Genomic DNA, 24,660 nt, shown 5'->3' with positions numbered 1-24,660 from the left:
TACAATCTTAAAAAAAAAAAAGAAAAGAAAAGATATTAGAAGAAAACAGACTAAACAATTCAGTGTTTATCTCTGAGTGATGAGATTAGGTGTAATTTTTATTTAATTTTTCTTAACTTTTTAGTGTATAATAAGCACATATTACCTTTGGATTTAGGGAAAAGATACATGTTAAATACCCATTGAACTCAGAGTTAGATGGAGATCAGGCTTGTGGCCCCGCTCAGCCAACTCGCTGGTTCATGTTCCAGAGACTTTGGGTAGCTAATGTAATGTATGTGAAACTTGTCTGCATGTCTCACAAAATATTAAGCATAAGACCAAAGTAGGTGATGATAATTGTTGTTACTCTTTTGACTCCTGTGGACCTTTTGAGAAAGCGGTCCAGCGCATCCTAAGATCCTTTTGTGATGGGTGGTAAAATTCCCAACTGGTTGGGAATGACATTGTCAGTTCCCAGAGGGGGACCCTGTCTGTTTGGTGTGGTACAAGGCCGGCATTTTGCAGGTACCTGCTAACTTTTGCCATGTGAGTAGAAAGCTTGAGGAATTGCTGGTCCGCTGCATTAATTTACCAGGGTGACGGGGCACTGCAGCATAGGTATGCAGAAGTGAGTCATCTTCCCGGCAGTGAGCCTGGTCCACAGACATCACCTCCATGTCACTTCTTTGTTATCTTTTCATACATGGTCACACTGAATCCTCCTCATAACCCTGTGCAAAGGGGTCTGTGTCAGCTTTTAGATGAGGAAGCAGAGGCTAATGGACCGGTAAATAAATCGCCTGAAGTCACATACTTAGTGACCAGTGGAGCCAGGATTCAAACCAGCTGTCCTTGACTCCAAAGTTCTGGGCTCTTCCACCTCAACTGGCTCTCTTTCTAGAAGAGTGACCAGGCAGTTTGTTCTGCAGGTCTCGCTGAATTTGAGGATTTCTATGGATGTTCCAGATGGCATCATTCTAACCCTTTTTGTGGTTTCTAGCCAGAAACAAAGAAAACTCAACATCTCAAAATCTGGATAGGAATTGGGTGAAAATGCTCCTTTGTTGCTTGTTTCAGTAACAATCCTTAGATAAATTGCTTATCTCAGATGCAGAGATGCTAGCTACATCCAGCAATTGTCTATGAAAACCATGGCTTCCTATTGGTTACAATGAGATGCCCTATATTTCTCCACTTAAGGCCAGAGGCCTCACACTTCTTCTCCTTGGATTTAGGGAAGTCACCACAGCTAGGGAAGTGTTCCTTGACCTCTCTGATAGCCTTTGCCTCTTAAAGGTGGATTCTGTTTATATTGTTCTTCCAAGTGGTATTTTTTTCAACAAAACTCAATAGTTATTGTGGTATATACGGAACATTCTCCCTCTCAGTGCCTATGAAACTGGCTCTAAGCATGTGCTGAGAGTTAGGTTATTGTCAGTTTGGTGAACCAACTGGGGGACTCTAGAAAAAAGAACCAGTCCACGGCTGGTAACAACCCAGTGGCATTCTTGTTACAGTGATTGAACTCTTTGGACTTACCTGCCTATCTGTGGTCATGGTGCTGTGACTACAATAGCAAAACAGGCCAGTGGAGAAGCTGGACTAACCGGAGAAATAAAAGGAAGGAGCATGGCCCCAGTTCCCAGCCCTTGCTTATTCTGATTTCAGGTAGACTTGGACTGTAGGTGAGATTTTGTCCACAGGTGTATTACTTTGCTGGGACATCATAACAGAATACCAGACTGTGTGGCTTAAACAACAGAAATTAATTTTCTTACAGTTCTGAAGGTTAGAAGTCCAAGATCAAGGTGTTAGCAATTTGGGGTTCTTCCAAGGCCTCTTTCTTTGGGTTGTACCTGGCTGTGTTCTCCCTGTGTCTTCACATGGTCTTCCCTCTGTCTGTATTGTCTGTGTCCTAATCTCTTCTTCTTTAAGGACACCAGTCATAATGGATTAGGATCCACTGGAACAATCCAATTTTAACTTAATTACCTCTTTTAAAAAGCCCCTGCTCCAGATACAATCGCGCTCTACAGAACTAAGGGTTAGGACTGCAGCACATGAATTTTGGGGGGTGGGGAGGGGATACAATTCACCCTATAATAGGATCTCTGTAGAGAATCAGAATAGAACAACTGATCAGTCACTTGCCACATTCTAAACCATGAAGGCTGATATCAGTAACTCCTCCAATGCTGGGATGGCTAATCAGGCCCAGGAAAGGAAGAGTGTCAAGCAGACGGTAAAGACTCCAGCACAGATACTTAAGCAGTGCTGAAAAATAGAAATGGCGACTGGCCTCAGTTTCCCTGGCTTGAAACAAACATCCAAGGCCTGCATGTTTTCTACCTTTCCCAAATAACTCAGTACACAAGAAGGCATCATATCATGCTTTCTCTCCCTCTGAAATGTACCTTGAAACTATCCCTTTTCTTCCACTCTGTCCTCTGCCCTGCGCTGGTGTAGAGCATCTTCCTCCTTCACCTGGGCAGTGGGGCGGGGCCCATCGCAGCCTTATAGCCTTCAGGCTCCGCCAATCGGCTGCCAGAGGGCTCTTCAGTGTGAAGACTGGATCAGTACCTGCGTGCTCAGTGCTTGTGCTTGAGGGCCTTCCCCGTTGCCTACAGGATAATTAGCATTCCTTAGCATGGCACATGAAGACAGTGCTTTAAAACCTGTTAGGAGCTCCCTGCGGCCTCCAGAGAACTATAATTAGCAAAGCTTGCAGGCTCAGGCCTGCATTTCAATCTGATCAGACCTGACCCTGGATCCAGCTGCCTGACATACCACTGCCCTTCAGCCCTTCCCCCCATACTGGATCACCCCAGTATGATCCAGCTCCCCAGATGTCTTCTCCTTCCTCCCTAATAAAGCCTGCCCACCTTTTCCTCTCCTGCCTCTAGGCTTGAAGGCATGTCCAAAGTTAATGTCTAATTTAAATGTGACTTTTCTGTGAAGCTTTTCCCACTGCTCACCCCAGCCCTCAAGAAGAATCATTCTCTCCCTCCTCTCTGTCCCCAGAGTGCTTGACACATTCCTCTGTGTGCTTAACATCTTGAACGGTTTCCTTTTCTTTGTATCCATCACTGGGATGTGAGCTTCTTAACCAAATGGACTTTCTCTAATTCATCTCTATATCCCACTGCCCCACACAGCCCCAGGCACAGAACGTGCTTACTAGACAGGCTCTAGGTGAGTAAAGAGGTAAAGTCACAGGAGTCTCTCCGTAACGGTGTTGATGTGTCCTGTGAGGTTGCCAGCCCATGGTATCCTCTTCAAACTTGAATGATGAGCTCTTCTTCGATAGCGTTCGTGACCATTCTGCCTGCAGCAGCAATGCAATCCTGTGTGGGCCGAGCCCCTCCCAGTTTGGGACAGGCCACAGAAGTGCTGTAGTCCCTCACGCTGTCACTATGATGGGACAGCACACTCGTAAGAACAGGGCATGTGGAGGACAGGGGGCAGCGGCTTAGTTGCTGGAGCTCTGGCCCAAGCAGAACACACCGTGGCTACTTGACAGGTGAATTCCCTTACTCATGCCATTCATCCTGTGGCCTTCCAGAACTAAGACGCAGAAAAATATTCTCACAGTATGGTCAGAAGCAGGAGGTGCAGGTGCTTGCCCACCATGGAAAACAGCAAACCCAGAAGGGACCTAAGGGAAATAAAATAATCTAGCCCAGTATCTTTCCAGACACTTCGCTTTGTCACAGAACCTTCTTTTAAACAAAATCTCGAGTAAGGAAGCCCAGTGAATATCATAAAAGTTGGGTTAAGCTGTAGTAGAGGAAGCAGGACACACCCCCATTCCCATGACACTCCCTGCTTAGCACCCCTAGGGAAACCCTGAAGACCCAGCAGAGTCCCTAAAGTCCAGATTGGCATCTCTTCATCTAGTTGTCCAATCTTGAAGACCTATATTTGTTCATTCATTCATGTATATTCATTCATTCATTCATTCATTCATTCATTCTCCCTCTCCCCCTACCCCCAAACATTTCTTAGCTCCCAAGCGCTAAGGTAAAAATAAGAATGACACAGTACCTGCCATAAGGAAACCTATGAGTCTAAATGGGGAGTCACACTTTAAACAAACATTTGCAGTAAATCTGACAGATATTTTTAAAGCTCCAGGGCCGTGCAGGTGACGGTGAGGTCAGCACCGAGAAAGGAGAGAGCATATGAGTCTCCAGTCAGTGTCCGAAATAAAGTGGCTGGAATTCCCAAGCCAGTGAGATTTATTCCCTACCACTTGCTGTTAAAGGAATAAAAGAGAGAGCTTTCCTATTAGGAGGCTGTGTGCCTTCCCAGGTCTCCCCCTCAGGTGGCCTCCCCCTCGGGCAGCCTCCTCCACCCCAGGCAGCCTCTACCCCCCACCCCTAGGGTGGCGTACCCAGATTTGAGGATGCCCAGTGCACAGAGCAGGTTCTGGTTGATGAGGGAGGGCAGAAGAGGAAATCTCTCTCCAGCGGCTCAGGATGCACAGCTGCCACCTCACAGAGAGCAGGGTCAGTGTCTTGGCCTGATTCTTTTGTCCTAGGGCATGAGGGAGTTAAGGAAGCCTTTGTGCCCAGAGATCTTTCATCACATGGTCACTCCTGAGTAAACGTGAGGGAAACCGGGACTTTCTTTCACCAGAAATGGCTTGAGCCCATTAGTAAAGGGCCCTCCCCCACCCTTCATATTCTAATGGACCAATGAGCTGGGGAGAGGGCTGTAGCAGCATTCCCAGGCCCCTCTGAGGCTGCCATTTTCACCCTCAACACCCAAGGCCTGGCATCAGGCCTAACCCCACTGGTTGATGCCTTTGCCCTTTCTGTTCTAGGAAGCCAAAGGTTTTTGGAGGTTGAGCTATGTGACTTGATGTGGTCGTTTTCTCGAGGCTCCTTTGACTTTGGAGCCTGGAGAGAACATGAATGACCCCTTGCAGGGGTCTCGTCAGTGCCCCATCTGTGTCTGGGAGGGCCTGACCTGGTACCCGGTTACGGTGAGAGCCCCAGAATACCTCTAAAAGAAGGAACTGGCATGTACTCACAAACAGCATGTGTTACATCCCTTGGGGAGAAGTTAATAAAGTGAGGGAACTAACTTAATGTGTGTGAGGGGTGTGCATTCTGAACCGGGCACGGAGCTTGGTGCCTGGCGCCCTGGATTATGACACTGGCAATTACTGTGATATTATTTATGTCATGTCTCTCCCTCTGATCTGCAGGCTTCAGGAAAGCAAGGATGATGCCTATGTTGTGCACTGCCATAGCTCAGCTACTGGCACAATGCCTGGCATGTAGTAAGGCACACAGTAAATATGTTGAATGAATACACAAATGATTTAATGTGACCTTCTGATGACCTTGTAGAATTGATATTATGAGCCCACTTACAGATTAATAAATTGAGGTTCTGAGAAGTTGAGTAACTTGCTTATGGCTACATGGCTGGTCATTACCTGCAACAGTATTAACCCATGGCTTAACAAGTGGAGCTCTTGCTTGTACTTGAACCCAAAAGCATTCTTTTTTTTTTTTTTTTTTTGATAGTTAAAAAGAAAAAAAAAAAGGAATCCTTTTTTTTCCAATTCTCTAGACCTTCTTTTTAGATGAGCAACAGGTTACTTTCTCATAATTACAATTTTATGTCCTGCCAGGCCTCTGGTAGTTAAAGAGGATGCTTCCTAACACAAATGCTAAAGAATGGCCTTTTCCACTGTCTTTCTTTTGGGGTGTGATTCTGACTTTCAGAATGGAAAACATTTTGGGAAATGGAGGGAAGTATGAATGAGAGTAGCTATGAAGGGCTTTATTCCAGGGCTAAGACTTGAGTCAGACTTGAGATGAATAGGATTTATCAGAGGGTTGAGGCTGTTTGCATCTATCAGACTTTATGTCTGTACATTCTTACCCCTGACCCAGCCTTCCATTCCTGGCCCCATTCACTTCCACTTGGGTTACAGGAAAAACAACCTTCCCTAATATCTTCAGTCTCTTCCAGAATATTCTCTCCAGCTCCGTCTATTAACATCTATAACTCTCACCTTGAGTTGACTTTCTTGTTAACCCCTCTCACACTTCTTTTCACACTCCTGAGCACTCCAAGTCAGGACACAGGTAAGCATCATTTCATTTCCTCTTATTTTAGAACTCCCTTCTCTCATCCTCCTATTTAAACAGACAAATAGGGCACCTGGGTGGCTCAACCGGTTAAGCATTTGCCTTTGGCTGAGGTCATGATCTCAGGGTCCTTGGATAGAACCCCACATCAGGCTCTCTGCTCAGCAGGGAGTCTGCTTCTCCTTCTCCCTCTACCCCTCCCCCCTCCTTATGCTCACACTCCTGCTTGCTCTCATAAATAAATAAATAAATAAATAAATAAATAAATAAATAAAATCTTTAAAGGAAATAACTTTCACAGAAACCAAGTCTGCTTCCCTGCTCCTTCTCTAAGAGTTGTGCCATTTAGAGATACTGACCTTTCCTCTGTTTGGTTGCTGTCACTTCCACTTTCATTCCTTGAGGGCTTTGGCACCAGGTTATAGACGTTCTCTACCCCAGTCCTGCCATCATCTTGGATTACTTGAGCATCAGTATGGCTGGCTCCTCCAACACCCTGCCTCTCTAACTGGGAAATGTTTCCTCTCCATTCCCCCACAGCTGCTCCCAGAGTCACACCCTGGACCTTGGCATTGAGCGAAATTCCTCTATGTGAATCACAGAAATCCTAGAATCCTAGAAATCAATGATTATAATGACACACTCAAACCAGAGACACTGCCTGTTTGGCCAACCCACTGAGCTCCCCACAGTCTCCTGTCTCCATAGTGATCCCGCCTTGCTCACCCACCTACCTATCCTGGTCATTGTTCCTGGCCACCAGCCTGATCCAGTCCAACCTGGAAGCCACTAGTCCCACTCCTCCTGGCAGTACCCCATATTTTATATGCCTCTATGTTTCACTGTACTCTTGAGAGAAATCACAACCCTGGATAAACTGAGCACTCACTTTCTCTGTGCCTGTGGCAGGCAGTCAAGCCTCACCCGAGGAAAAGGTGCAACAGAAGAAAGTGATCACCAGTGTCAACAGAGACCTTTGTAGGGCTCAGAAATCTCACGTTTCTCTGATCACCTTGTACTCAAACTCTTCATAACCTCTGTTTTAAAACTTTTCCTCTGACATCACCAGCCCTCCCTCCCAGCAGATGCTTTCTGCATGGTGCATGGAAGTACACAGCACCTCCATGTGTCCATGCTTCCTTCTGTCCTGTTAACAGCAGCTGAGGGGACCTCCCCTCACCTCTCCACCTGGGCTCTGGCTCCCATTCTCTCCCTTCTTGAGGAATTCCCCCCATCAGCATTTCAACATGCTCCAGCCTCTCCATCTGAAACCACTCCCCTTTAGTAGCTAAACTCTTGAGAGTTGCGTGTGTTTGCTGTTTGTTTCCCCACCCCCTGCTCTCTCTTCCAACGCTTCGGTCTTCCTGGGGCCAACCTTCACTGGCTTATAGGGGACCTCCTCTTTTCTGAATCCAGTGGATGGCTTTCAGTCCTCATGTTACTCAACCTTTCAGAGAAATTCAGCAGTGTTGACCGTCCTCTCCTGAAATGCTCTTCCTCGGCCAACTTGTGACAACCCAACTTGCGGTTCCCCTTCTGCCTCTCAGCTTCCTCCAGTGCCATATCTTCCTTTATCCAGCCTTTAAATGCTGAAGTTCCTCCAGGCTCACACCTAGGCTCTTCCCCCACTCTCAAGTCTCTCTATGGAGTCTCAATTACCACCTGTTTGCTAACAGTTTCAGTTTCCAGATTCATTTTCTAGTCCTGTCTCTATGACCCAGACTTACAGATGGACTTACAGTCCAACTGCCTACATGACATCTTCAGGTGGCTGTCTCACAGGCTGTCAGACACAGTGTGTGTCAAGTACAATTTGAGATGTGCTCCTCTACTTCCACCCCCTGCCCCAAATATCCTGGGCTCCTTTGTTTGGTGTCCCACCTCAGGGATGCCACCACAGTCATCCATCCAGTTATGTTTGCAGTGATTGTTGCCCTCTCCCTCCCACTCAACCCCTAATCTCCTTGGTCACTAGCTCCTGTGCATCTTATCTCCTCCATACAGCTCTTATCCTTCCAGTTCTCACCATCTGCATCCACCATTCTAGTCCAAGCTGCTGTCACCTTTCACCTGTCCTACTGCAGGAATTTCCCAAGTTATTAGCACATTCTTAGTCCCTCCAAAAATTTTCCTCACTGTAGCCAAAGCAATCATGAGCAAAACAAACAAAAACACATGAAGTTAATGATATCTCTTATATTTCAAATCTTTTTGTGCTTTCCCAGTGCCCTGAGGCTGAAAACCGAAGTCCTTAGCAAAGTCACCCACAGGCTGCACCATCTTGGTTCTGCCTGGGCTCCTTTCCCTTTCTAAGCTTCTGAACATGCTGCTTCTTCTCCACTTAGAGTGTTTTTCTGATCAGCTCTGCCTTGACACTTGGCCTAATTAACTCTTCATTCATCTTTCGTATCTCATCTCGAATGTTGCTTCCTTAGGGAAGGCTTTCCTAATCATCTTCCCCCCATCTACATCAGGGCTCCCAGCTCCTCCCATGCTTTAATAGTGTCCTCTGCATCTGCTCTGTGGTATTTCTTATCATAAAAGGATTCCTTGTATAATCATTTATTTAGTAAGTGTCTTCCCTGCTGACATGTGAACTTCTCTTTTTCACAGTTGTATCCTCAGCCTAGCACACTGCCTTACACAGAGTAAGTACTCAACAAATTTTTGTCAAATGAATGTCATTGCTTTGTTTTGTAACTTTGAATGACAAATAACTTAGTCTTTTATCTTCTGTGTTGATTTCTCCTACTGGAACATGAGATTTAGGCTTTTTCATCTCTCTTTAAACCTGTATCTAGAATTGTGTGTGTCACACAGTATGTGCAAGTTGAATGAATGAATGAATGAATGAATGATGAGTAGATTGAATAAGAAGAATGGGACAGATGGTAGACATCTCAACAGAGACAGCAATGAGCAAAGAATTCTAAGGTCCTTATCTCAATGCCTTGGGTTATCTGTTTTGCATTAACTTTCAGCCATAAAACTACTTCAGAGATTTGTTCCCTATAAAAAGCCAGCCTCTGATCCTGGTTTCTTACCAAGGCTTAATTGTCTCAAAAGCTCGGATACTTAACTTGAAGCTTCTGTTCCCTTTTCTTTTTCTTTTTCTTTTTTTTTTAATGGGAAAATAACAGAGAAATCCTTTTGTTTCAGACTCAGTAGAAACAACTTGGCTTCTGTCTTCTCCATAGGCAGGGCAGCTGAAGTTCTTTCTCTGTTATAAGCCTACCCAGTGCCAGGACTCTCAAGATTTTCCACTAGGGTCAGAGAGAGATCTTGCTACAACAGTGTATAATGATTAGTGCTATTGTTGTGCTTTTTCACTATGCAGTCTTCATATTTTAAGGCAGTAACATTATTAGAGAATTATATTAAAAAGCAGTATTTTTCCTTCTCGTCATTGCTGCTCATTTAAAAAGATATATCTTTACTAATAAGTCAGCATCCACCCAGCCCCCTTCTTTAAGAAATTGTCCTAAATGAATCTCTATTGAGGTAACTCCCAAAGACAAGACACTCCCCTTTACTCTTGAATCTATGTGTTGTGGATTAGAATTTGTGCAAAACATTTATCTCTGGTGTAGTTTCTCATAATCTCAGAGGTACAAGTGAAAAGCCCTGGCTCTGCTATAATCAACATTTACAGGTGGAGGCCTAGGGCTTGAAATTTTAAACCAGCAAGCCAGGTACTCCTGATGTACAGTGAACTTTGAGATTCAGAGCACTTAATTATAAGTTTAAGTCAATGACCTTTCATCCTTCAGTGCACTTTAGTGATTGGCAGAGAGGCATAGAAGGCTGCTCATAGCAGAGAACCCAACATGTGCATATATAGAGGCCTTTGCTTGGAATGATAAGAGAGTTTGCTGTATTGAAAGCCACCACGTGGAGGTTGGTGGAGATGAAGCCAGAAACGATGCATAATTCATGAAAAACCTTACAGACTTTGATAAAGATGTTTTGGTTAGGAACTGAAATTGTCTGATTTGGTTTTTGGAAAACATCTGGTAGAAGTTCTAAAAGGTGCATTCCAGAAGCAGGACAATGAGAGCTTGAGTGAGAGTAGCTGACACCAGTGTTCAGCTGTTGAAGAGCCATTAATTTATTAGAGACCAGGGATGACACTGAAGAGAACAGGAGTATGAGAATGAGCAAGCTGGGCAAGAGAAGAAGAATGAGAACTATTCAAGAGATAAAACTATCTGGACACTTGGCCTAATTAACTCTTCATGCATTAATTCTGCTACATTCATTGTATGTAGCAATGACTACATACATGGGTTGAGTTGTGAGGAGCACAGGATGCCTCTGAAGTTTCTTCTAGGCTCATGGGTGGTTCCCTTGTTGAGGAGAGAATGCAGGATGGAGGTCTGGCAAGGAAGATGAGTTTGGTTTGGGGCATGTGGTGTTTGACAGGTTTATGAGACATGTAGGTGGGGATTCCCACAGAGCAGATGGATGAATGCATCTGGAATTTAAATGATTCTGGGGATGGGATGCAGAGCATTGCCCTTGCTTGCCATCCACTGATTGCCCAAAGTGCTGTATTTACAATAGCTGGCATTTAGTTAGTGAGTCCTTACTAGGTGTCAGACACGTTGCTGCACATGACACATGTCATGGAATAGGTAGTGTTACCATCCTTGCTTCACAGAGAAGGAGCCTGAGACTTGAAAAGTCAGGTAAAGTACCTAGGCCATGCACCTCGTAAGGGTCAGAGCCGAGATTCAGATTGGCAGTTTGAGTCCCTCACTGGTAAGCACCCTCCTGTGCCACAGTGTTTCTCAGATGTTTAAGCCACACCTGCACCTAAAAGTACACTTTCCATCACAAGTGTACCCACAAATGTGCTTTGCACATGGGTGCACACTCACACAGGCAGCTAAGTGAATAGTGAGCAAAATAGTACCTACCCTTCCTAAACGTGATGCAGCCTGATATTTTCAACTCAAGTCTTTGTCATCTTTTTTTTTTTTTTTTTTGGCATGGAGCCCAATGCAGGGGTTGAACTCATGACCCTGAAATCATGATGTAAGCTGAGATAAAGAGCCAGACAACCAACTGAGCCACCCAGGTGCCCCATCATCTTTTAAAATGGTGGTTTCTCCCTACTAAATTGATTTCACAGCCAGAGTTTGATTGTGTTTGACAAACCTTGCTCTATTTTGCTCTCCTGGGGAGCATATTTAATTTCTGTTCCCAGTCCTTGTCATTTCCCCAACCTTTGTGGGGAGAACACTAGGTGTTGCTCATGTGTCCCCCATTTCTCTCTCTTGAGAAGGTATTAAAGGTAAAAGGCAGGAGTGTAGTGGAATGAGGCAGCCAGGAAACACTCACTTCAGTAGATGGATCAAACCTTGTCTTTGATGTGGCTGACAAAGGTTATTGCAGAATGCAGTGTAAAGCTGTGTGAGAAGAGAGATCGCTAATATGAACCTCAGGGGCCCATAGGCCTGAGTTTCTTTCTTTTTTTTTTTTTAATTTTTATTTATTTATGATAGTCACACAGAGAGAGAGAGAGAGAGAGAGAGAGGCAGAGACACAGGCAGAGGGAGAAGCAGGCTCCATGCACCGGGAGCCCGACGTGGGATTCGATCCCGGGTCTCCAGGATCGCGACCTGGGCCAAAGGCAGGCGCTAAACCGCTGCACCACCCAGGGATCCCAGGCCTGAGTTTCTAGTCCAGCTCTACAGCTTATCAACTGTATCATGTTGGGTGGATGTGTTACTTCATAGGGTATTGTGGAAGCAGAAACTTGAAATAGTGAGTTGGCTTGTTCCACACCTACCATGAACCTGTCCCTTGGTAGGCACTGAGGAATTCATATTAATAGCTTTATTAATTTACATTTTAATGTATAGACTAACTTACAGACTGAACACTCATCTGTGAAAGCGGACAAAAATTTCCAGACTATTCAGTAATGACCCAGTCAATAAACCAATCATGTAATTAGTCAGCAAGCTATTAGTAGGTCATTCAAAGTAGACTTTAAATACTGGTTTTACTTAGCATAGGATGTAGATCTTAGAAGAGGCCGGTAGCTTGATGGCACTAAATATGGCCTTGGGCACAGAGTTGTTTATTTTGAGACATCTGGAGGAGAGGTCGCCCTGCGGGTCCTTCAGAGTAGATTGTGTCACTCTAGAACAGCCATGACCCATCTACAGGACTTCCAGTGCCCTCTCCAGAAACATCAGTGGGAAAGAGCTATTTGATTAATACGTGTAATCCCCTGAACATACAGATCCCGGAGCTAATAATGTTTATGAAATGAGAACTTTTTAAGAAGACTTTCAGGTTCATTAAGTGCAAAAATTAGATTCTGTTTCACAGGGGAATAAAGCATCAATTCAATGTTGATTATAGAAATGAAGCTCCAGTAGAAAAGAAAAACTCACATGGCTTGAGGTTCTACATTTCCTTTCCCTTTCTTTTAATATAAATCTAATTTTAAAATGGAAATACAGTTCAGATAGCATTCCTGGTACTTGAACTTTTAACTTATAGTCTAGTCCCTTTTGAGTTTCTCTCGTTAATTTTAGATTTGCGTCAGGTCCTCATTAGCAGTTAAAATGTATCAGGTGCTTACTCTTAATGTAAGGACAAAGGAAGATGAATACAGTGGATTGAGGATAGAGGTTAGAGAGGGAAGAATGAACAGGAGGAGAAATTCTAAGGACACTTGAGGCTGCTGTGCCTCTCAGGAACATGACGTTCATGCAGCTTTGTGTCCTTTGCCACACTCAGCATCTAGTAAGGACCCTATCACAGCTCTGTTGACTGAGTGCCTCCATTATCTGGGCATGCCATTCAGGGGGGTTCAGGTAGTTCTCACGGCAATTTGTGAAACTTGTATTACTAATCTTCATTCCATAAATGAGGAAACTAAAGATTAGAGAGGTTAAGAAAGCTGTCCAGGATCACACAGCTGGTGGGGGCAGAGCCACAGTTTGAATCCAGGGCCAGTGACTTCAAAGCCAGATCACCCTCCTCTTTGTGGCCTCTCATGGGCAAATCTGTGCCTGAAGTCCAATGAAAATACCACTAGTGCTATTTTGCTGAGCATCCTAGCCTGCCAGGCACTCAACTAGTCTGCATAATTACAGATTAATTCCAAAATACAAAGGGTTTGTATTCATTCACTGGTTTGAATGAAAAGATCACTAGACTGAAATTCCATGGAAGCAGAGGCCATATGTATTTGGCCTCTCACTTTATATCGGGTGCCTCATATGTGGCTAGTCTTCAAAGCATACTTGTCAAATGAAAGGTTATTTAAAAAAATTAATGAGGACACCTGGGTGGCTCAGTGGTTGAGCGTCTGCCTTTGGCTCAGGTCATGATCCCAGGGTCCTAGGATCAAGTCCCACATCAGGCTCCCCACAGGGAGCCTGCTTCTCCTTCTGCCTATGTCTCTGCCTCTCTCTCTGTGTCACTCATGAATAAATAAACAAAATCTTTTTAAAAAAATTAATGAACCCACCATTTGAAATGGAATTCCGAGTTCAAGTTCCATTTCTGCAATTTGCTAGGGTCTTGATTTTAGGCTAATCATTTCATTCTCTTAGCCTTGGTGTTACCATCTACAGAATGGGCATAACCCTTTCATAGCCTGCCTTACAGGGCAATGTGGTTCCCAAACTGTACTGTACCTTGGAGCAATCCATGGACCTTTAAAAACTCTTCATCCGGATGTCCATCTGCAGAATTCTGACTTGATGGTGGGGGGTGGGGGGATGTGATCTGGACATTTAAAAGCTCTCTAGGTGGTTCTAATGGGTAGCAAAGTTTGGAACTACTGTCATGGGGATGTTCTTTTCCTTTCAGGGGATTGTCAAACATAGCAAAGGCAATAAAACTGTGCTATAAAATCTAAAGAGGCAGTTAAATAGAAATAGTTGTTATAAACTGTTACAGTGCAGAATGACTCTGCGCCTAGAACTTCTGCTTCCTGATGTCATGACAGAGAACGAGGTTGGTCATTCTGATGAAACTGAGTGCCACATCAGTCATCTGTCCCCAGGACAAAATAACCTCCATCCTGGTTCACCTGACCAACTGGCGGAGTTGAAGCAGTGGAGGAGGATTTGGTTGGCCTCAGAGCTGGAACAGGTTAACAGTGACCTCCTGGACAATGGCCCTGTCAGATGAACTTGTCCTTGGGCAGTCTCACGTGCAGTTTGGGCACCCCTGCCCACTCACCCGCTTGCACCGGGCATACATGGACAAAGCTTATTCAGAGACTCTCCCAAATGTGTCTGTTTGATTCTTTATGGTCATAGTTCACTTTTTGACCCAGTCCTCCCAAGCTTGGCCTGTGTCACTGGAGGAAGGAAACGGTCCTCCCTTGTCCTCAGCAGCTCCCGTCTGTCACCTTCCTCTACTGCTACCCTTTGGAGGGTCAGCTGAGTAAGAGGTCCATCAGGGTGCCAAGAACAATATTATTTAAATTTTAAATAATAGTCTCTTGGGAAGAAAGGGTCATGAGGCATTCAAACTGCCAGAGGGAATTTTGCCAAGAGAATGATTCATAAGCTTTTCAACTATCTACCTCTCTCCCCTTGTTTGGTTGGGACAAAAATCCTAAAGTCACCAAGTATTTCAGGAGCCGATTCTTCCATTTCTCTTGCATGTTGGTCCTGATCCAACAATTGTGATAAACTAATATTCCAATGGCAAAATAATTGAAATAGCCATTATTGTCACATGCTTTTGAGAGTGCACGTTAGCCACCTGCCCTCAGCGTGTCATTGACCCTGCTGAGCCACAATTTCCTCTTCTATAAATGGAGATAATTACACCTGCCCTGTCTAGGACCAGATAGCCTGAACCCTTGGAGACCATTTCAGAAATAATAAAGCAATAAAAATATGCAAGTCGTGCTAGGCAAAGGGGACACACAGATCATATAGTCATAATCCCTGTCCACAAGGAACTTACTGTCTTGAAGGAAAAAGAGATGAGAAAGTAAATAAATGCCATCAAGGACATTGCTAAATTGCTTATAATCTTGAATACAAAGGGGTTTGAAACTGCAATAGTCATAGTTTTTTGGGTTTTTTTTGTTTGTTTGTTTTTTGGCCTTTCTGCCACTTTTTTTTAATTTAGGAGCTCTAAACATCCACGTTCTCATTTGGCTCACATAACCACCTGGTGAAGGCAGCAGACTCAGAGAGGTGAAGTAACCTCCCCAGGATCACACAGCCCGAAAGTAGAGGAACTGAGTATAAATCCTTTGCCTGTAGCTCCCTTCCCATTCACCCATACTGATAGTGTGAGTGCAGCACTTCCACGTTCTGGTCCTTTCTTTACCCATGGGAGGAAAATGGAAAATTGTATTTCCCACCAGAACAAGAACTCCTCTCTACATCATAGTTGGAAAGGCCACAGGCAGCCTCTGTGCATTTGCAGCTCACAACACCAAAGCCTACTCTTTGAGCCCAAAACTGAGTTAGGGTTAGTTCTGGGCATGAATGAGCAGTATATCCTATACTTTCAGGAATTTACAGTATGTTCCTAGATCTGTAATTTTGCACCTAATCACAGAAGTATGTTTAGGAGGAAGGCCATTCTCAGGTCTATGTCTGCTAAGACTTCCCAATCATGCAGTTCTCAGACCCCCAAATATCCATCTCAGGAGTGTGCTCAGGGCCCCTCATAAACCTAGAGGGTTCAGCGAGAGAGCAGCAGTCTCAGTAACCCCACATCCTACCTCCGGGAGTCCATGTCACCCTAACTCATAAAAACCCCAAATGGATAGAGCCATGAAGTACTATGCAGGAGGAGGAAATGCCATCTGGTCCTCTAGCAGCTCACCAGCTTTCACTGTACAGTTTGGGAGCTGGTGGCACACAGCCCTGCCCACCTGTAGCTCCTCTCTGCTGCCGCAGCTGCTGGATAAAAAAGTGGGTTATGGCAGAAGCAGTCTGCTCCAAGCATGATGTAATGATGGTGGAACAGAGCACCTTTACTGTTACACATGTGTCTGCTATCCTCCCTTCCATAATCCTGGTTAGAGGAAGCAAGGCTGTGCGTGTGTCACAGGCCAAGTACGTGCTCTCAGAGGTACAAGCACACCTGTTTGCAGATGGGCTGACAGGCCCAGAGCTGATACAGAGGATGACTTGGCAGTAGCTGAACTCTTAAGGTAACTGACTCTACTTGAAGAAGCAGAATAATTTTATCCCTACTCAAATAAAAGCCAACTCGATCCACACCCAGTTTAATCTGTTAACTCTCAGGAGCAGTTGCTTGGCTCAGAGGAGAAAAGATTGTGATGTCTGGAAACAGATGGATCTGGGTTCTGTTCCCAGTTCTTCCATCAACTTGCTATGTGACTTTGGGCAAATACTTAATACTTATCCCTCTAGCCTCAGTTTCTTGGTCCACACATGAGGATAATAATCATAAGACTGTTCACCCAGGGTTGCTGTGAGGATTAGAGATGCTAAGTATAAGGTGCCTCTCTCAGTGCCTGACCCAGCCCAGTGGGTGCTCAGTAAAGGAAATGGTTGCTGTTGTTATTAACGATGATATTATTGTGCTACAGCCCTGTGTGAGCTGCTTTGAAGTGCCTGCTTCTAACCAACCCAAGTTTATGACCGAGTAGCTAATGCTTAAGAAATCAAACAAAAGATGCATTTCACGTACTAAGCTGTATGACACTGATACTGAGGGAAGGAGAGAGCTGTGTGAAATGGGGTGCCCAGGACAGCCTCGTGGAGAGGGGCCCCTGACTGTGGATTGGGAGACAGAGGAGGAAAGCCATCAGGGCATAGTGGGCAAGGTACTGATGTGAGTCAGCATGTGGCAGCCAGAAAGGGCATTGGCAGGGCATGGGCAGGAGCCTTGCAGAGCCATGGGCGGGCAGTTGCATTGGATGCAGTGACATCACTTCAGCCCCTACTCCCCCAGACTCCTTTGCCAGACTAGCTGCTGACCACAGCTAGGGTCTCAGGGCTTCCATCCAGCATCTGCCAGTGAGCTCTCCTGTGCCACCCTGCCTCATGAACAAAATAGTAATGGTTATAAGGAGAACACCTAACACTCATCTAGCATTTCCTGTGCTCCAGGGTCTACACTGAGCATTTCACAGGCATTGCTTCATTGAATCTCATAACACATGAAAGAGATCAGAGAAGTGCCTTGCCCAAGGCAGAGGCCCAGAATCTCTGTCATCTGTTAATCCACAGGACCCCTCTGATAGACTCACAAGGGCAGTGACCAGCACCTAATTCCTTTGGGACTCCCCAGTGTCTAGTGTGGTTGTCTTGGCACAAAGTAGGAACTCATAAATGCTTGTGGAATGAATGAGAAGAGATTGTCAAGTGTACAGCAAGGTTCTGGATCCAGAGCCACTAGGCAAATCACCAAGTGGACAGGGAGGCCTCCTCTCAGAAAAGCTAAATCCTGAGGAACCAGGCACTAAGCAGCTTGGATCTCTGAATGGCAGGAGGCTGGGTCTGGGGCACAGCCCGATAGGGCTTGCTGCCTCTCAGCCCTTCCATTTGATGGTGGAGTCTATTAAAAAATCTTCTCTCTGATGTCAGAAAGTTTTGTCCTGGGAAATTGGGTGATGCTGAGCCCATGGGAAGAGTTCAGTAGCTGTGCCAGAGATGATCATTCAGAGAAGATGATAAAGTAGGTAAAGTAGGGGTGACAGTTAAAAGATTCACATGGGTATACCCTAGGCGCTGACCAATCAAAAACATACTGGGCCTTCAGTTCTAGAATAGGGTCTGGAGGCCACCCACTCTGCCAGACTTTAACCCCTTAGTCATTGGATCTTGGGGAGGTCCAGAGGTTCCCTGAGAGAAGCCAGAGCCTTGGGAGGTATACTTGGCTGAGGGAGTAGGTCAGAGCAGTGGCCCTGTAACAATTGAAACATTTCAAGAGTAACAACTGTAGGTCCCTATTGGTATGTGTGGAATACCACAAGGTTGACCTATGACTAAAAGAGTTGGCCACTTTCCAAAACCCACTTGTTCTATTTTGAGAGCTTTGTTAAAACTAGATAATAGAATGTATGACTCCTATTTAACCAGGCACACAGAAACTATAATTTCTCAGTGTGATAAGAATGAATAAGGGCTCCACTGTCAACTCCTCCGTGTCGTACAAGCACGTCTTCTGCCTTAGGGTTCCTGGTATACCTTATTAGAATTATGTGACTTCTTGACATACAGACGAAGAGTCTTGAATATCAATTGACAATGTTTGTTTCTTTTGTAGAGAAATACAAATTCTAATACTTCTCTTCTACATGCTAGTGAGTTGTCTTGTGCCAATCCTGTTTTGGAGGCTATGGTATAGCTAAAGTGCCTGCATTTCTGCTCTATGAACTTGTAAATTTGATGTTGCCTTAATATTAGCTTTAGGATGAAAAGAAGCTTCTAGAAGTATTTTTTTTAAATCCCTGAAATTACCAGTTGCTAAACAGCCACGACTTTTTCCTCAAATACAAAAGAAGTTGGTGGCAGTCAGCCAAGAGAAACACTTAGCCTTGTAGAGAGAAGCAGGCTGTTATTAAAAGCCACAGTGGTCATTAACAAAGATGATGTCATAATTCAGTGCCTGGGCCTCTCTGGCATCCCCAGGGCCAAGAGCAGACGATCACAGTCTTTACCAAGTCAGTGAACAGTTGCCTGCCTAATGGTGTTTGGCGAAAGTGCTCCGTCTCCAGGGCTGGTGGTTTCCTGCGAAATGATCAGGGACCTCAGTTGTACCAGCTTGCAGAGCTGGTGGCCAGCGCAGGGGATTTATGAACTGGTGACTTGGGGCTTTGATGAAGTAAAAGTTTGGGATTTTATGTGTGAAGAGTACTTAGAGAATTCTCTGTGAGTCATACTTTCAAACAGAGTGGAGCCTATCTTAGGATAGATCTTTCTTACAGTTCCAGCACTACTTCTGAGAGGAAGTACAACTCTTCAGGATTTTCATGAATTTGAGGTGTCATTATTGTTTTTTAAAAACACTAGAGGAGTCTAGTAATTATAGTTTCAGAGAATTCAATTTCAAAACATAAATAAATTTCAAAACAAAGAAAAAATTGGGACTAACTAAGGAGTCTAGCTTTTATTCACTTCTTTTCTTTATTTTTCTTTCTTTCCCCTCCTCCCTTCCCACCCCCACCCCAACTCACATTTTCTGAGGTCCTTGTCACCAAGGTCCTGACAGGGAAATACTGTAGTGGCAAGAATGCTGCCTGTGATCAACTCTTGGTTCTGTCACATGCCTCTAGTCAAAGAAATGATTACAAGAAAATGATCACACCAAATGGACTTACTGATTATAGAATGCATCCTGGTTAAGAGCAATAAAATATGGGGAATAGCTATACAACTTCCAGAGCATGACATAACCTCTCTTGCTTATTAGCTTTCTCATCTACAAAGTAGAGGTTGTAAAACTTCCTCACAGTGTGGTTATAAGGAGACAGTAAGATTGGATATTTGTTAGAGTCCCTTCTTTGGAGCTGATAATAGCAACAGCTCTAAGGTATAAATGATCAACATATGGTCTCCCTAATGTTGGTCAGGGTCATTACTGAACCCTTTCTAGAAGAGCTTGTAGTAATTATAGTAGATGAGGTCTTCTTCAGCTGGCAGAGCAATGCGGGCAGCTCTGGTGCTCCCTACCTTCTCAAGCTTACCCTCTCCAGGAGGTCTGGGGGAAGCTAGACTGCCCTCCACACAGTCTAGGTCTCAATCATCATCATGCACCCAGTGTTCTGCACTTTTAGGAGGGACTAGCATTGATTACCTGGGGCTCATTAGGAATAGAAGGCTTAACCAAAGTTGTCGCAGGTATCATCAGCCTTGGATACAAAGAAGGTCGTATTAACAATATTAATTATTAATTAAGAGCTATTCCAGTTCCCCATGGGGATTCTGGTCACTTCCTTGTAGATGTCCTACACGCATGACAGCCACTCAAGTGCTCATTACTGTTGTCACTGCTAGGACCCTTCATGAGAAAGCCAGAGGGCTGAGGAAGCCAGGAGCTTGTAGGTCCTGCTGCCTGAGTTCTACATAGAAAAGATCTCTTTTGGGAGATCTTTTGCCACCCATGGGTGGCACCTTATCATGTTGGGATAAAGGTAGAACGTCCCTGGTCCCCATGCCTCACAGTGTCCCTTAGAGAACAGTCCCTGAACTCCTGCCAGCAGTCTCTACAGGGCTTAATGGGGCCAGGGAGCAGATAGATCCCATACCGTCCCACTCATTCTCCATCTCCCTGCTAATGCTCAAACCAGAAAAGGCTTGTTTGTGAAAGACTTTGGTTAAGAGAATGAAAAGACAAGCCACATACTCAGAGAAATATTTACAAAATACATGTCAGATACTAGACTTATATCCAAAACAAGCAAAGAATTCTTTTAAGACAGCTTTATGGACTTATAATTCACCCATTTAAAGTGTACGACTCAGTGGTTTGGGGGTATAATACATTATTCATGTTTTAAAGTTGTGGGAAAGTATAACAGAATTTGCCTTCTTAACCATTTTTAAGTGTACAATTAAGTGGCATTAAGTGTAATCACAGTGTTGTGCAACCATCACTATCATCATCCCAATATGTTCATCATCCCAAACAGAAACTCTGTATCCATTAAGCAATAACTCACAGTGCCCCTCAGCCCTTAGAGATCGCTAATCTTCTTTCTAGGGGTACTTGGCTGGCTCCATTGGTGGTGCTTGCAACTCACAATCTCAGGGTTGTGAGTTCAAGCCCCACGTTGAGTAGAGCGATTACTTAAAAAAATATAAGAATAAAAATTTCTAATCTACTTTCTGTCTGTTTTAGGTATTTGCCTGTTTTAGGTATTCAATGTAAGTGGAATCATGTATTCGTCCTTTCATATCTGGTTTATTTCACTTAGCATGATGTTTTCAGGGTCCATCCACATAGTAGCATGTATCAGAACTTCATTCCTTTTTATGTTTGAATAAATCTTCACTGTACACATACGCATCTTGTTTACTTCTATGTTGGATTGATTCCACCTTGTAGCTATTGTGAATAATGCTGCATTGGATGTTGACGTACAATTGTCTGTTCAAGTCCTTGCTTTCAATTCCTTCAGAATTATACCCAGGTGTGGAATTGCTGGGGTCATATTGGTAATTCTAGGTTTGGTTTTTTGAGGGACTGCTAAACTGTTTTTCCATAGAGGCTGCAATGTGTACAATGTGTACAAAGTGTACAAAGGTTTTAATTTTTCCACTTCCTCACCAACACTTGTTATTTACTGTTGTTTTTATTCCAGTCATCCTAGTGGGTGTAAAATGGTATCTCACTGTAGTTTTGATTTGCATTTTCCTGATGATTAATGACGCTGACATTTTTTTTTTTCATGTGCTGTTGGCCATTTATAAATCTTCTTTGGAGAAATGTATATTCAAGTTATTTATTTGCCCATTTTTAAGTTGGGTTGCTTTCTGTTGATTGTTCTGTTGTAGAAATTATTTATAGATCATAGGTATTAGACGCCTTATGCTATTTCCAAATATTTCTCCCATTCTGTAGGTTGTCTGCTCACTTTCTTAATAGTGTCCTTTTTGCACAAAAATGTTTGAATGAAGTTGATTTACCTAATTTTTTCCCTTTGTTATTAGTGCTTATACATCTAAGAACTCATGGCTAACTCCAAAGTCATGAAGATTTACCTCTATGTTTCCTTCCAAGAGTTTTATTATTTTAGCGCTTATATTTTAGGTTATTGATCCATTTTAATGCTCGTATTGGGTGTGAGGAATCCAAGTTAATATTCTTTTGCATGTGGAAATGCAGTTGTCCCGGTACCATCTCTTTAAGAGATTGTTCTTTCCCCAATTGAATGGACTTGGTGTCCATTTCTGAACTCTTGATTGTATTTTGTCACTCTGTTTATCTGTCCTATGACAGTACCATACTGTTTTATTTTATTGTGAAAATACCATACTGTTTTGATTACTGTAGCTTGTGCTACATTTCAAAATCTTTTTTTAAAAAAGATTTTTAATCTTTGATTGTTCAGGGCCCCTTGCTATTACATATGAATTTGAGGATTGGCTTTCCTATTTCTGCAGAAGAGGCCATTTGAATTTTGATAAGGATTGCATTAAGACTGTAGATCAAAGACTTCTTAAAACTCAACAATAAGAAAAACAAAAAATGGGCAAAAAATCTGAATAGATACCTCACTAAAAGATATACAGATGGAAAATAAGCATATGAAAAAATGTTCAACATCAACATGTCAAAAGGGAATTGCAAATTAAAACAACGATAATATGCCACTACATATCTATTCCAGTGACCAAAATTTTAAACTGACACTACCAAATGCTAGAGACAGTATGGAGCAGTAGAAACTCATTCGCTGCTGGTGGGAATGCAAAATAGTGCAACCATTTTAGAAAACAGTTTGGCAGTTTCTTTAAAAGGCTAAACATAGTCCTACCATATGATCTAGCAATTGCACTCCTACATATTTACTCAACTGATTTGAAAACTTATGTCCAAACAAAAACCTGTACATGAATATTTATAGCAACTTTATTTATATTCACCAAGAACTAGAAGCGATGAATAGATAATCAGAGAAACAAACTACAGTACAGCCAGACAGTGTAATGTCATCCCATGATGAAAAGTTATAGGGACACGTGGGTGGCTCTGTCGGTTAAGCACTAACCTAAGCCTTTGGCTCAGGTCACTATCCAATCCCTGAGTTCTGGGCACCAGGCCTGGCTCCCTGCTCAGTGGGGAATCTGCTTCTCACTCTCCCTCTGCTCTTCCCATCACCCTGCTTATGTTCTCTCTCTCAAATAGATAAAATCTTTTTTAAAAAATGAGTTATAAAGCCACAGAAATGGATAGATGAACCTTATGTGCTTATGGCTAAGTGAAAGAAGCTAGTCTGAAAAGGCTACATACTCTGTGATTCTAATTGACATTCTGGAAAAGGCGAACCTGTACAGACAGTAAAAAAAAAAAAAAAAAAAAAAAGTAGTTGCCAGAGGTCCAGGGGAGGAAGGAAGAATAGGTAAAGCACATGGGGTATTTAGAGCAGTGAGACTATTTTGTATGATACTGTAATTATGGATTTGTGATATTATGCATTTGTCGAAACTCTTAGAACTTAACAAAGAATGGGTCTTAATGTATTCAGAGTTTTTCAAATCATCTAATAGGTTGCTGGATCCCAGGAAGGAATGAAGATTGTGACACAAGACTATAACTGTGTATTATAAACATATGATTCAATCTCAGTGAAGGAGGTGGAAGGAAAAGTGTTGACCTAAGTATCTCTAGAAATAAGTGGAGTTTGTAAAACTGAAGGCAAAAGGAATAGCCCATAAGCACTATACTCTGTGTATTGTTGTTTCCCATTGTGGTGTAAGTTAACAATTCTGATACTGCTATGTGTATATACTGGAATCAAGTAAGTATACAGGTGTCAGATGGCGGGAGCTAAATCTCTCATGGGTGGAGTGAGAACTTACAAATTAGCAAAGTGATGAGGCTAGAATGATCCATGTGGTAATAATGGATTAGAGACATTAGTATGAAGTTTTGTTTAGCTTAATATAGATTCATTTCCTTTCTCTTTCAGCTGAGAGGGATTAGAAACAATAAAACCCCAGTAGGAAGTATCACATGTATTAAGAGCCCAGATCCTGGGTTCTAGTGTCATGCTTCAAAGAAGGAATCAGGCCTCATTGGAAAAAAAAAAGATTGATTCTAGGATTGGGGCAGGCACTATACAAGATGAGCCTGGAGAATCCTGTGCCAGAAAGTAAGAAGTAGATGAAAGAGAGGAAAAAAAGAAAAGGGAAGGGCAGGGATGGGGAGGGAAGGGTAGGGGAGGGAGGAAAGGAGGGAAGGGTAAAGAAAGAAGGGAGGTGAGGAGGGAGGAAGGAATTAAAGGAATATGTCAAAGGGATATGGCAGCCAACTGAAAGAGTTCCCAGTGGCCAAAGCTGGAACAACTTGAGTAACAAAATAAATAAAGCAGTATTAGATTATAATCCAAATCTAAAATAAATACCAATAAGTCCATTCTAATATAAAGAAGTGATTGAATAAAAATATATGAGGGAGAAAAGATAAATCTCCCATGCAGAAGAATTCCGAGAAGGAAGTCACTTTACAATGGAAAACCCTGACAAGCACTACCCAGCCAGGTGATCAGGGTTATCTCAACAGTGATAAATCGTGTTGAGAGTGTGTATCTTGATCTGATGTGATCAAAATGGCACTTCACCCTAGAGTCTTCCTTCTAAAAACCCATAACCCCTACAGAGCCATGATTAAAATATGAGACAAATGCCAGTAGAAGGGTACTGTATAAAATACGTGACTGATACTCCTTAGAATTGTCACGATCATCAAAAATAAGGAAAGTCTGAGAAACAGACAGAGGAGCCCAAGGAGACATGGTAACTAAATGTAATGTGGGATCATGCAGAAACAACAACAAAAAGGACCTTAGGTAAAAACTAAGGAAGTCTGAATAAATCATGACATTTACTTAATAATCATGTGTCACTTTAAATTTGTTAGCTCTCACAAATGT

At 43.3% G+C, this 24,660-nt stretch overlaps 1 protein-coding gene across 3 annotated transcripts in view; it reads left to right on the top strand.

Moving 5' to 3' along the window:
- ME3 (malic enzyme 3) overlaps positions 1-24,660 on the top strand; it is a 186,224-nt gene that overhangs the window by 58,126 nt on the left and 103,438 nt on the right. The window contains exon 1 of one of the 3 annotated variants that reach the window (XM_072794952.1): positions 18,722-18,866. The exons of the other annotated variants lie outside the window; for them this stretch is intronic. Within the exon in view, the coding sequence (XP_072651053.1) occupies positions 18,750-18,866 (117 nt within the window). The 5' untranslated portion in view covers positions 18,722-18,749. Of the gene's footprint in view, positions 1-18,721; positions 18,867-24,660 lie in introns of those variants that run through there. 3 annotated transcript variants of the gene reach the window in all.

The sequence above is a fragment of the Canis lupus genome, chromosome 23 (genome assembly GCF_048164855.1).
Source record: "Canis lupus baileyi chromosome 23, mCanLup2.hap1, whole genome shotgun sequence".
NCBI classification, from domain to species: Eukaryota; Metazoa; Chordata; class Mammalia; order Carnivora; family Canidae; genus Canis; species Canis lupus.
The sequence above is the reverse complement of the archived record's forward strand: the minus strand, read 5'-3'. Positions and strand labels throughout refer to the sequence as shown.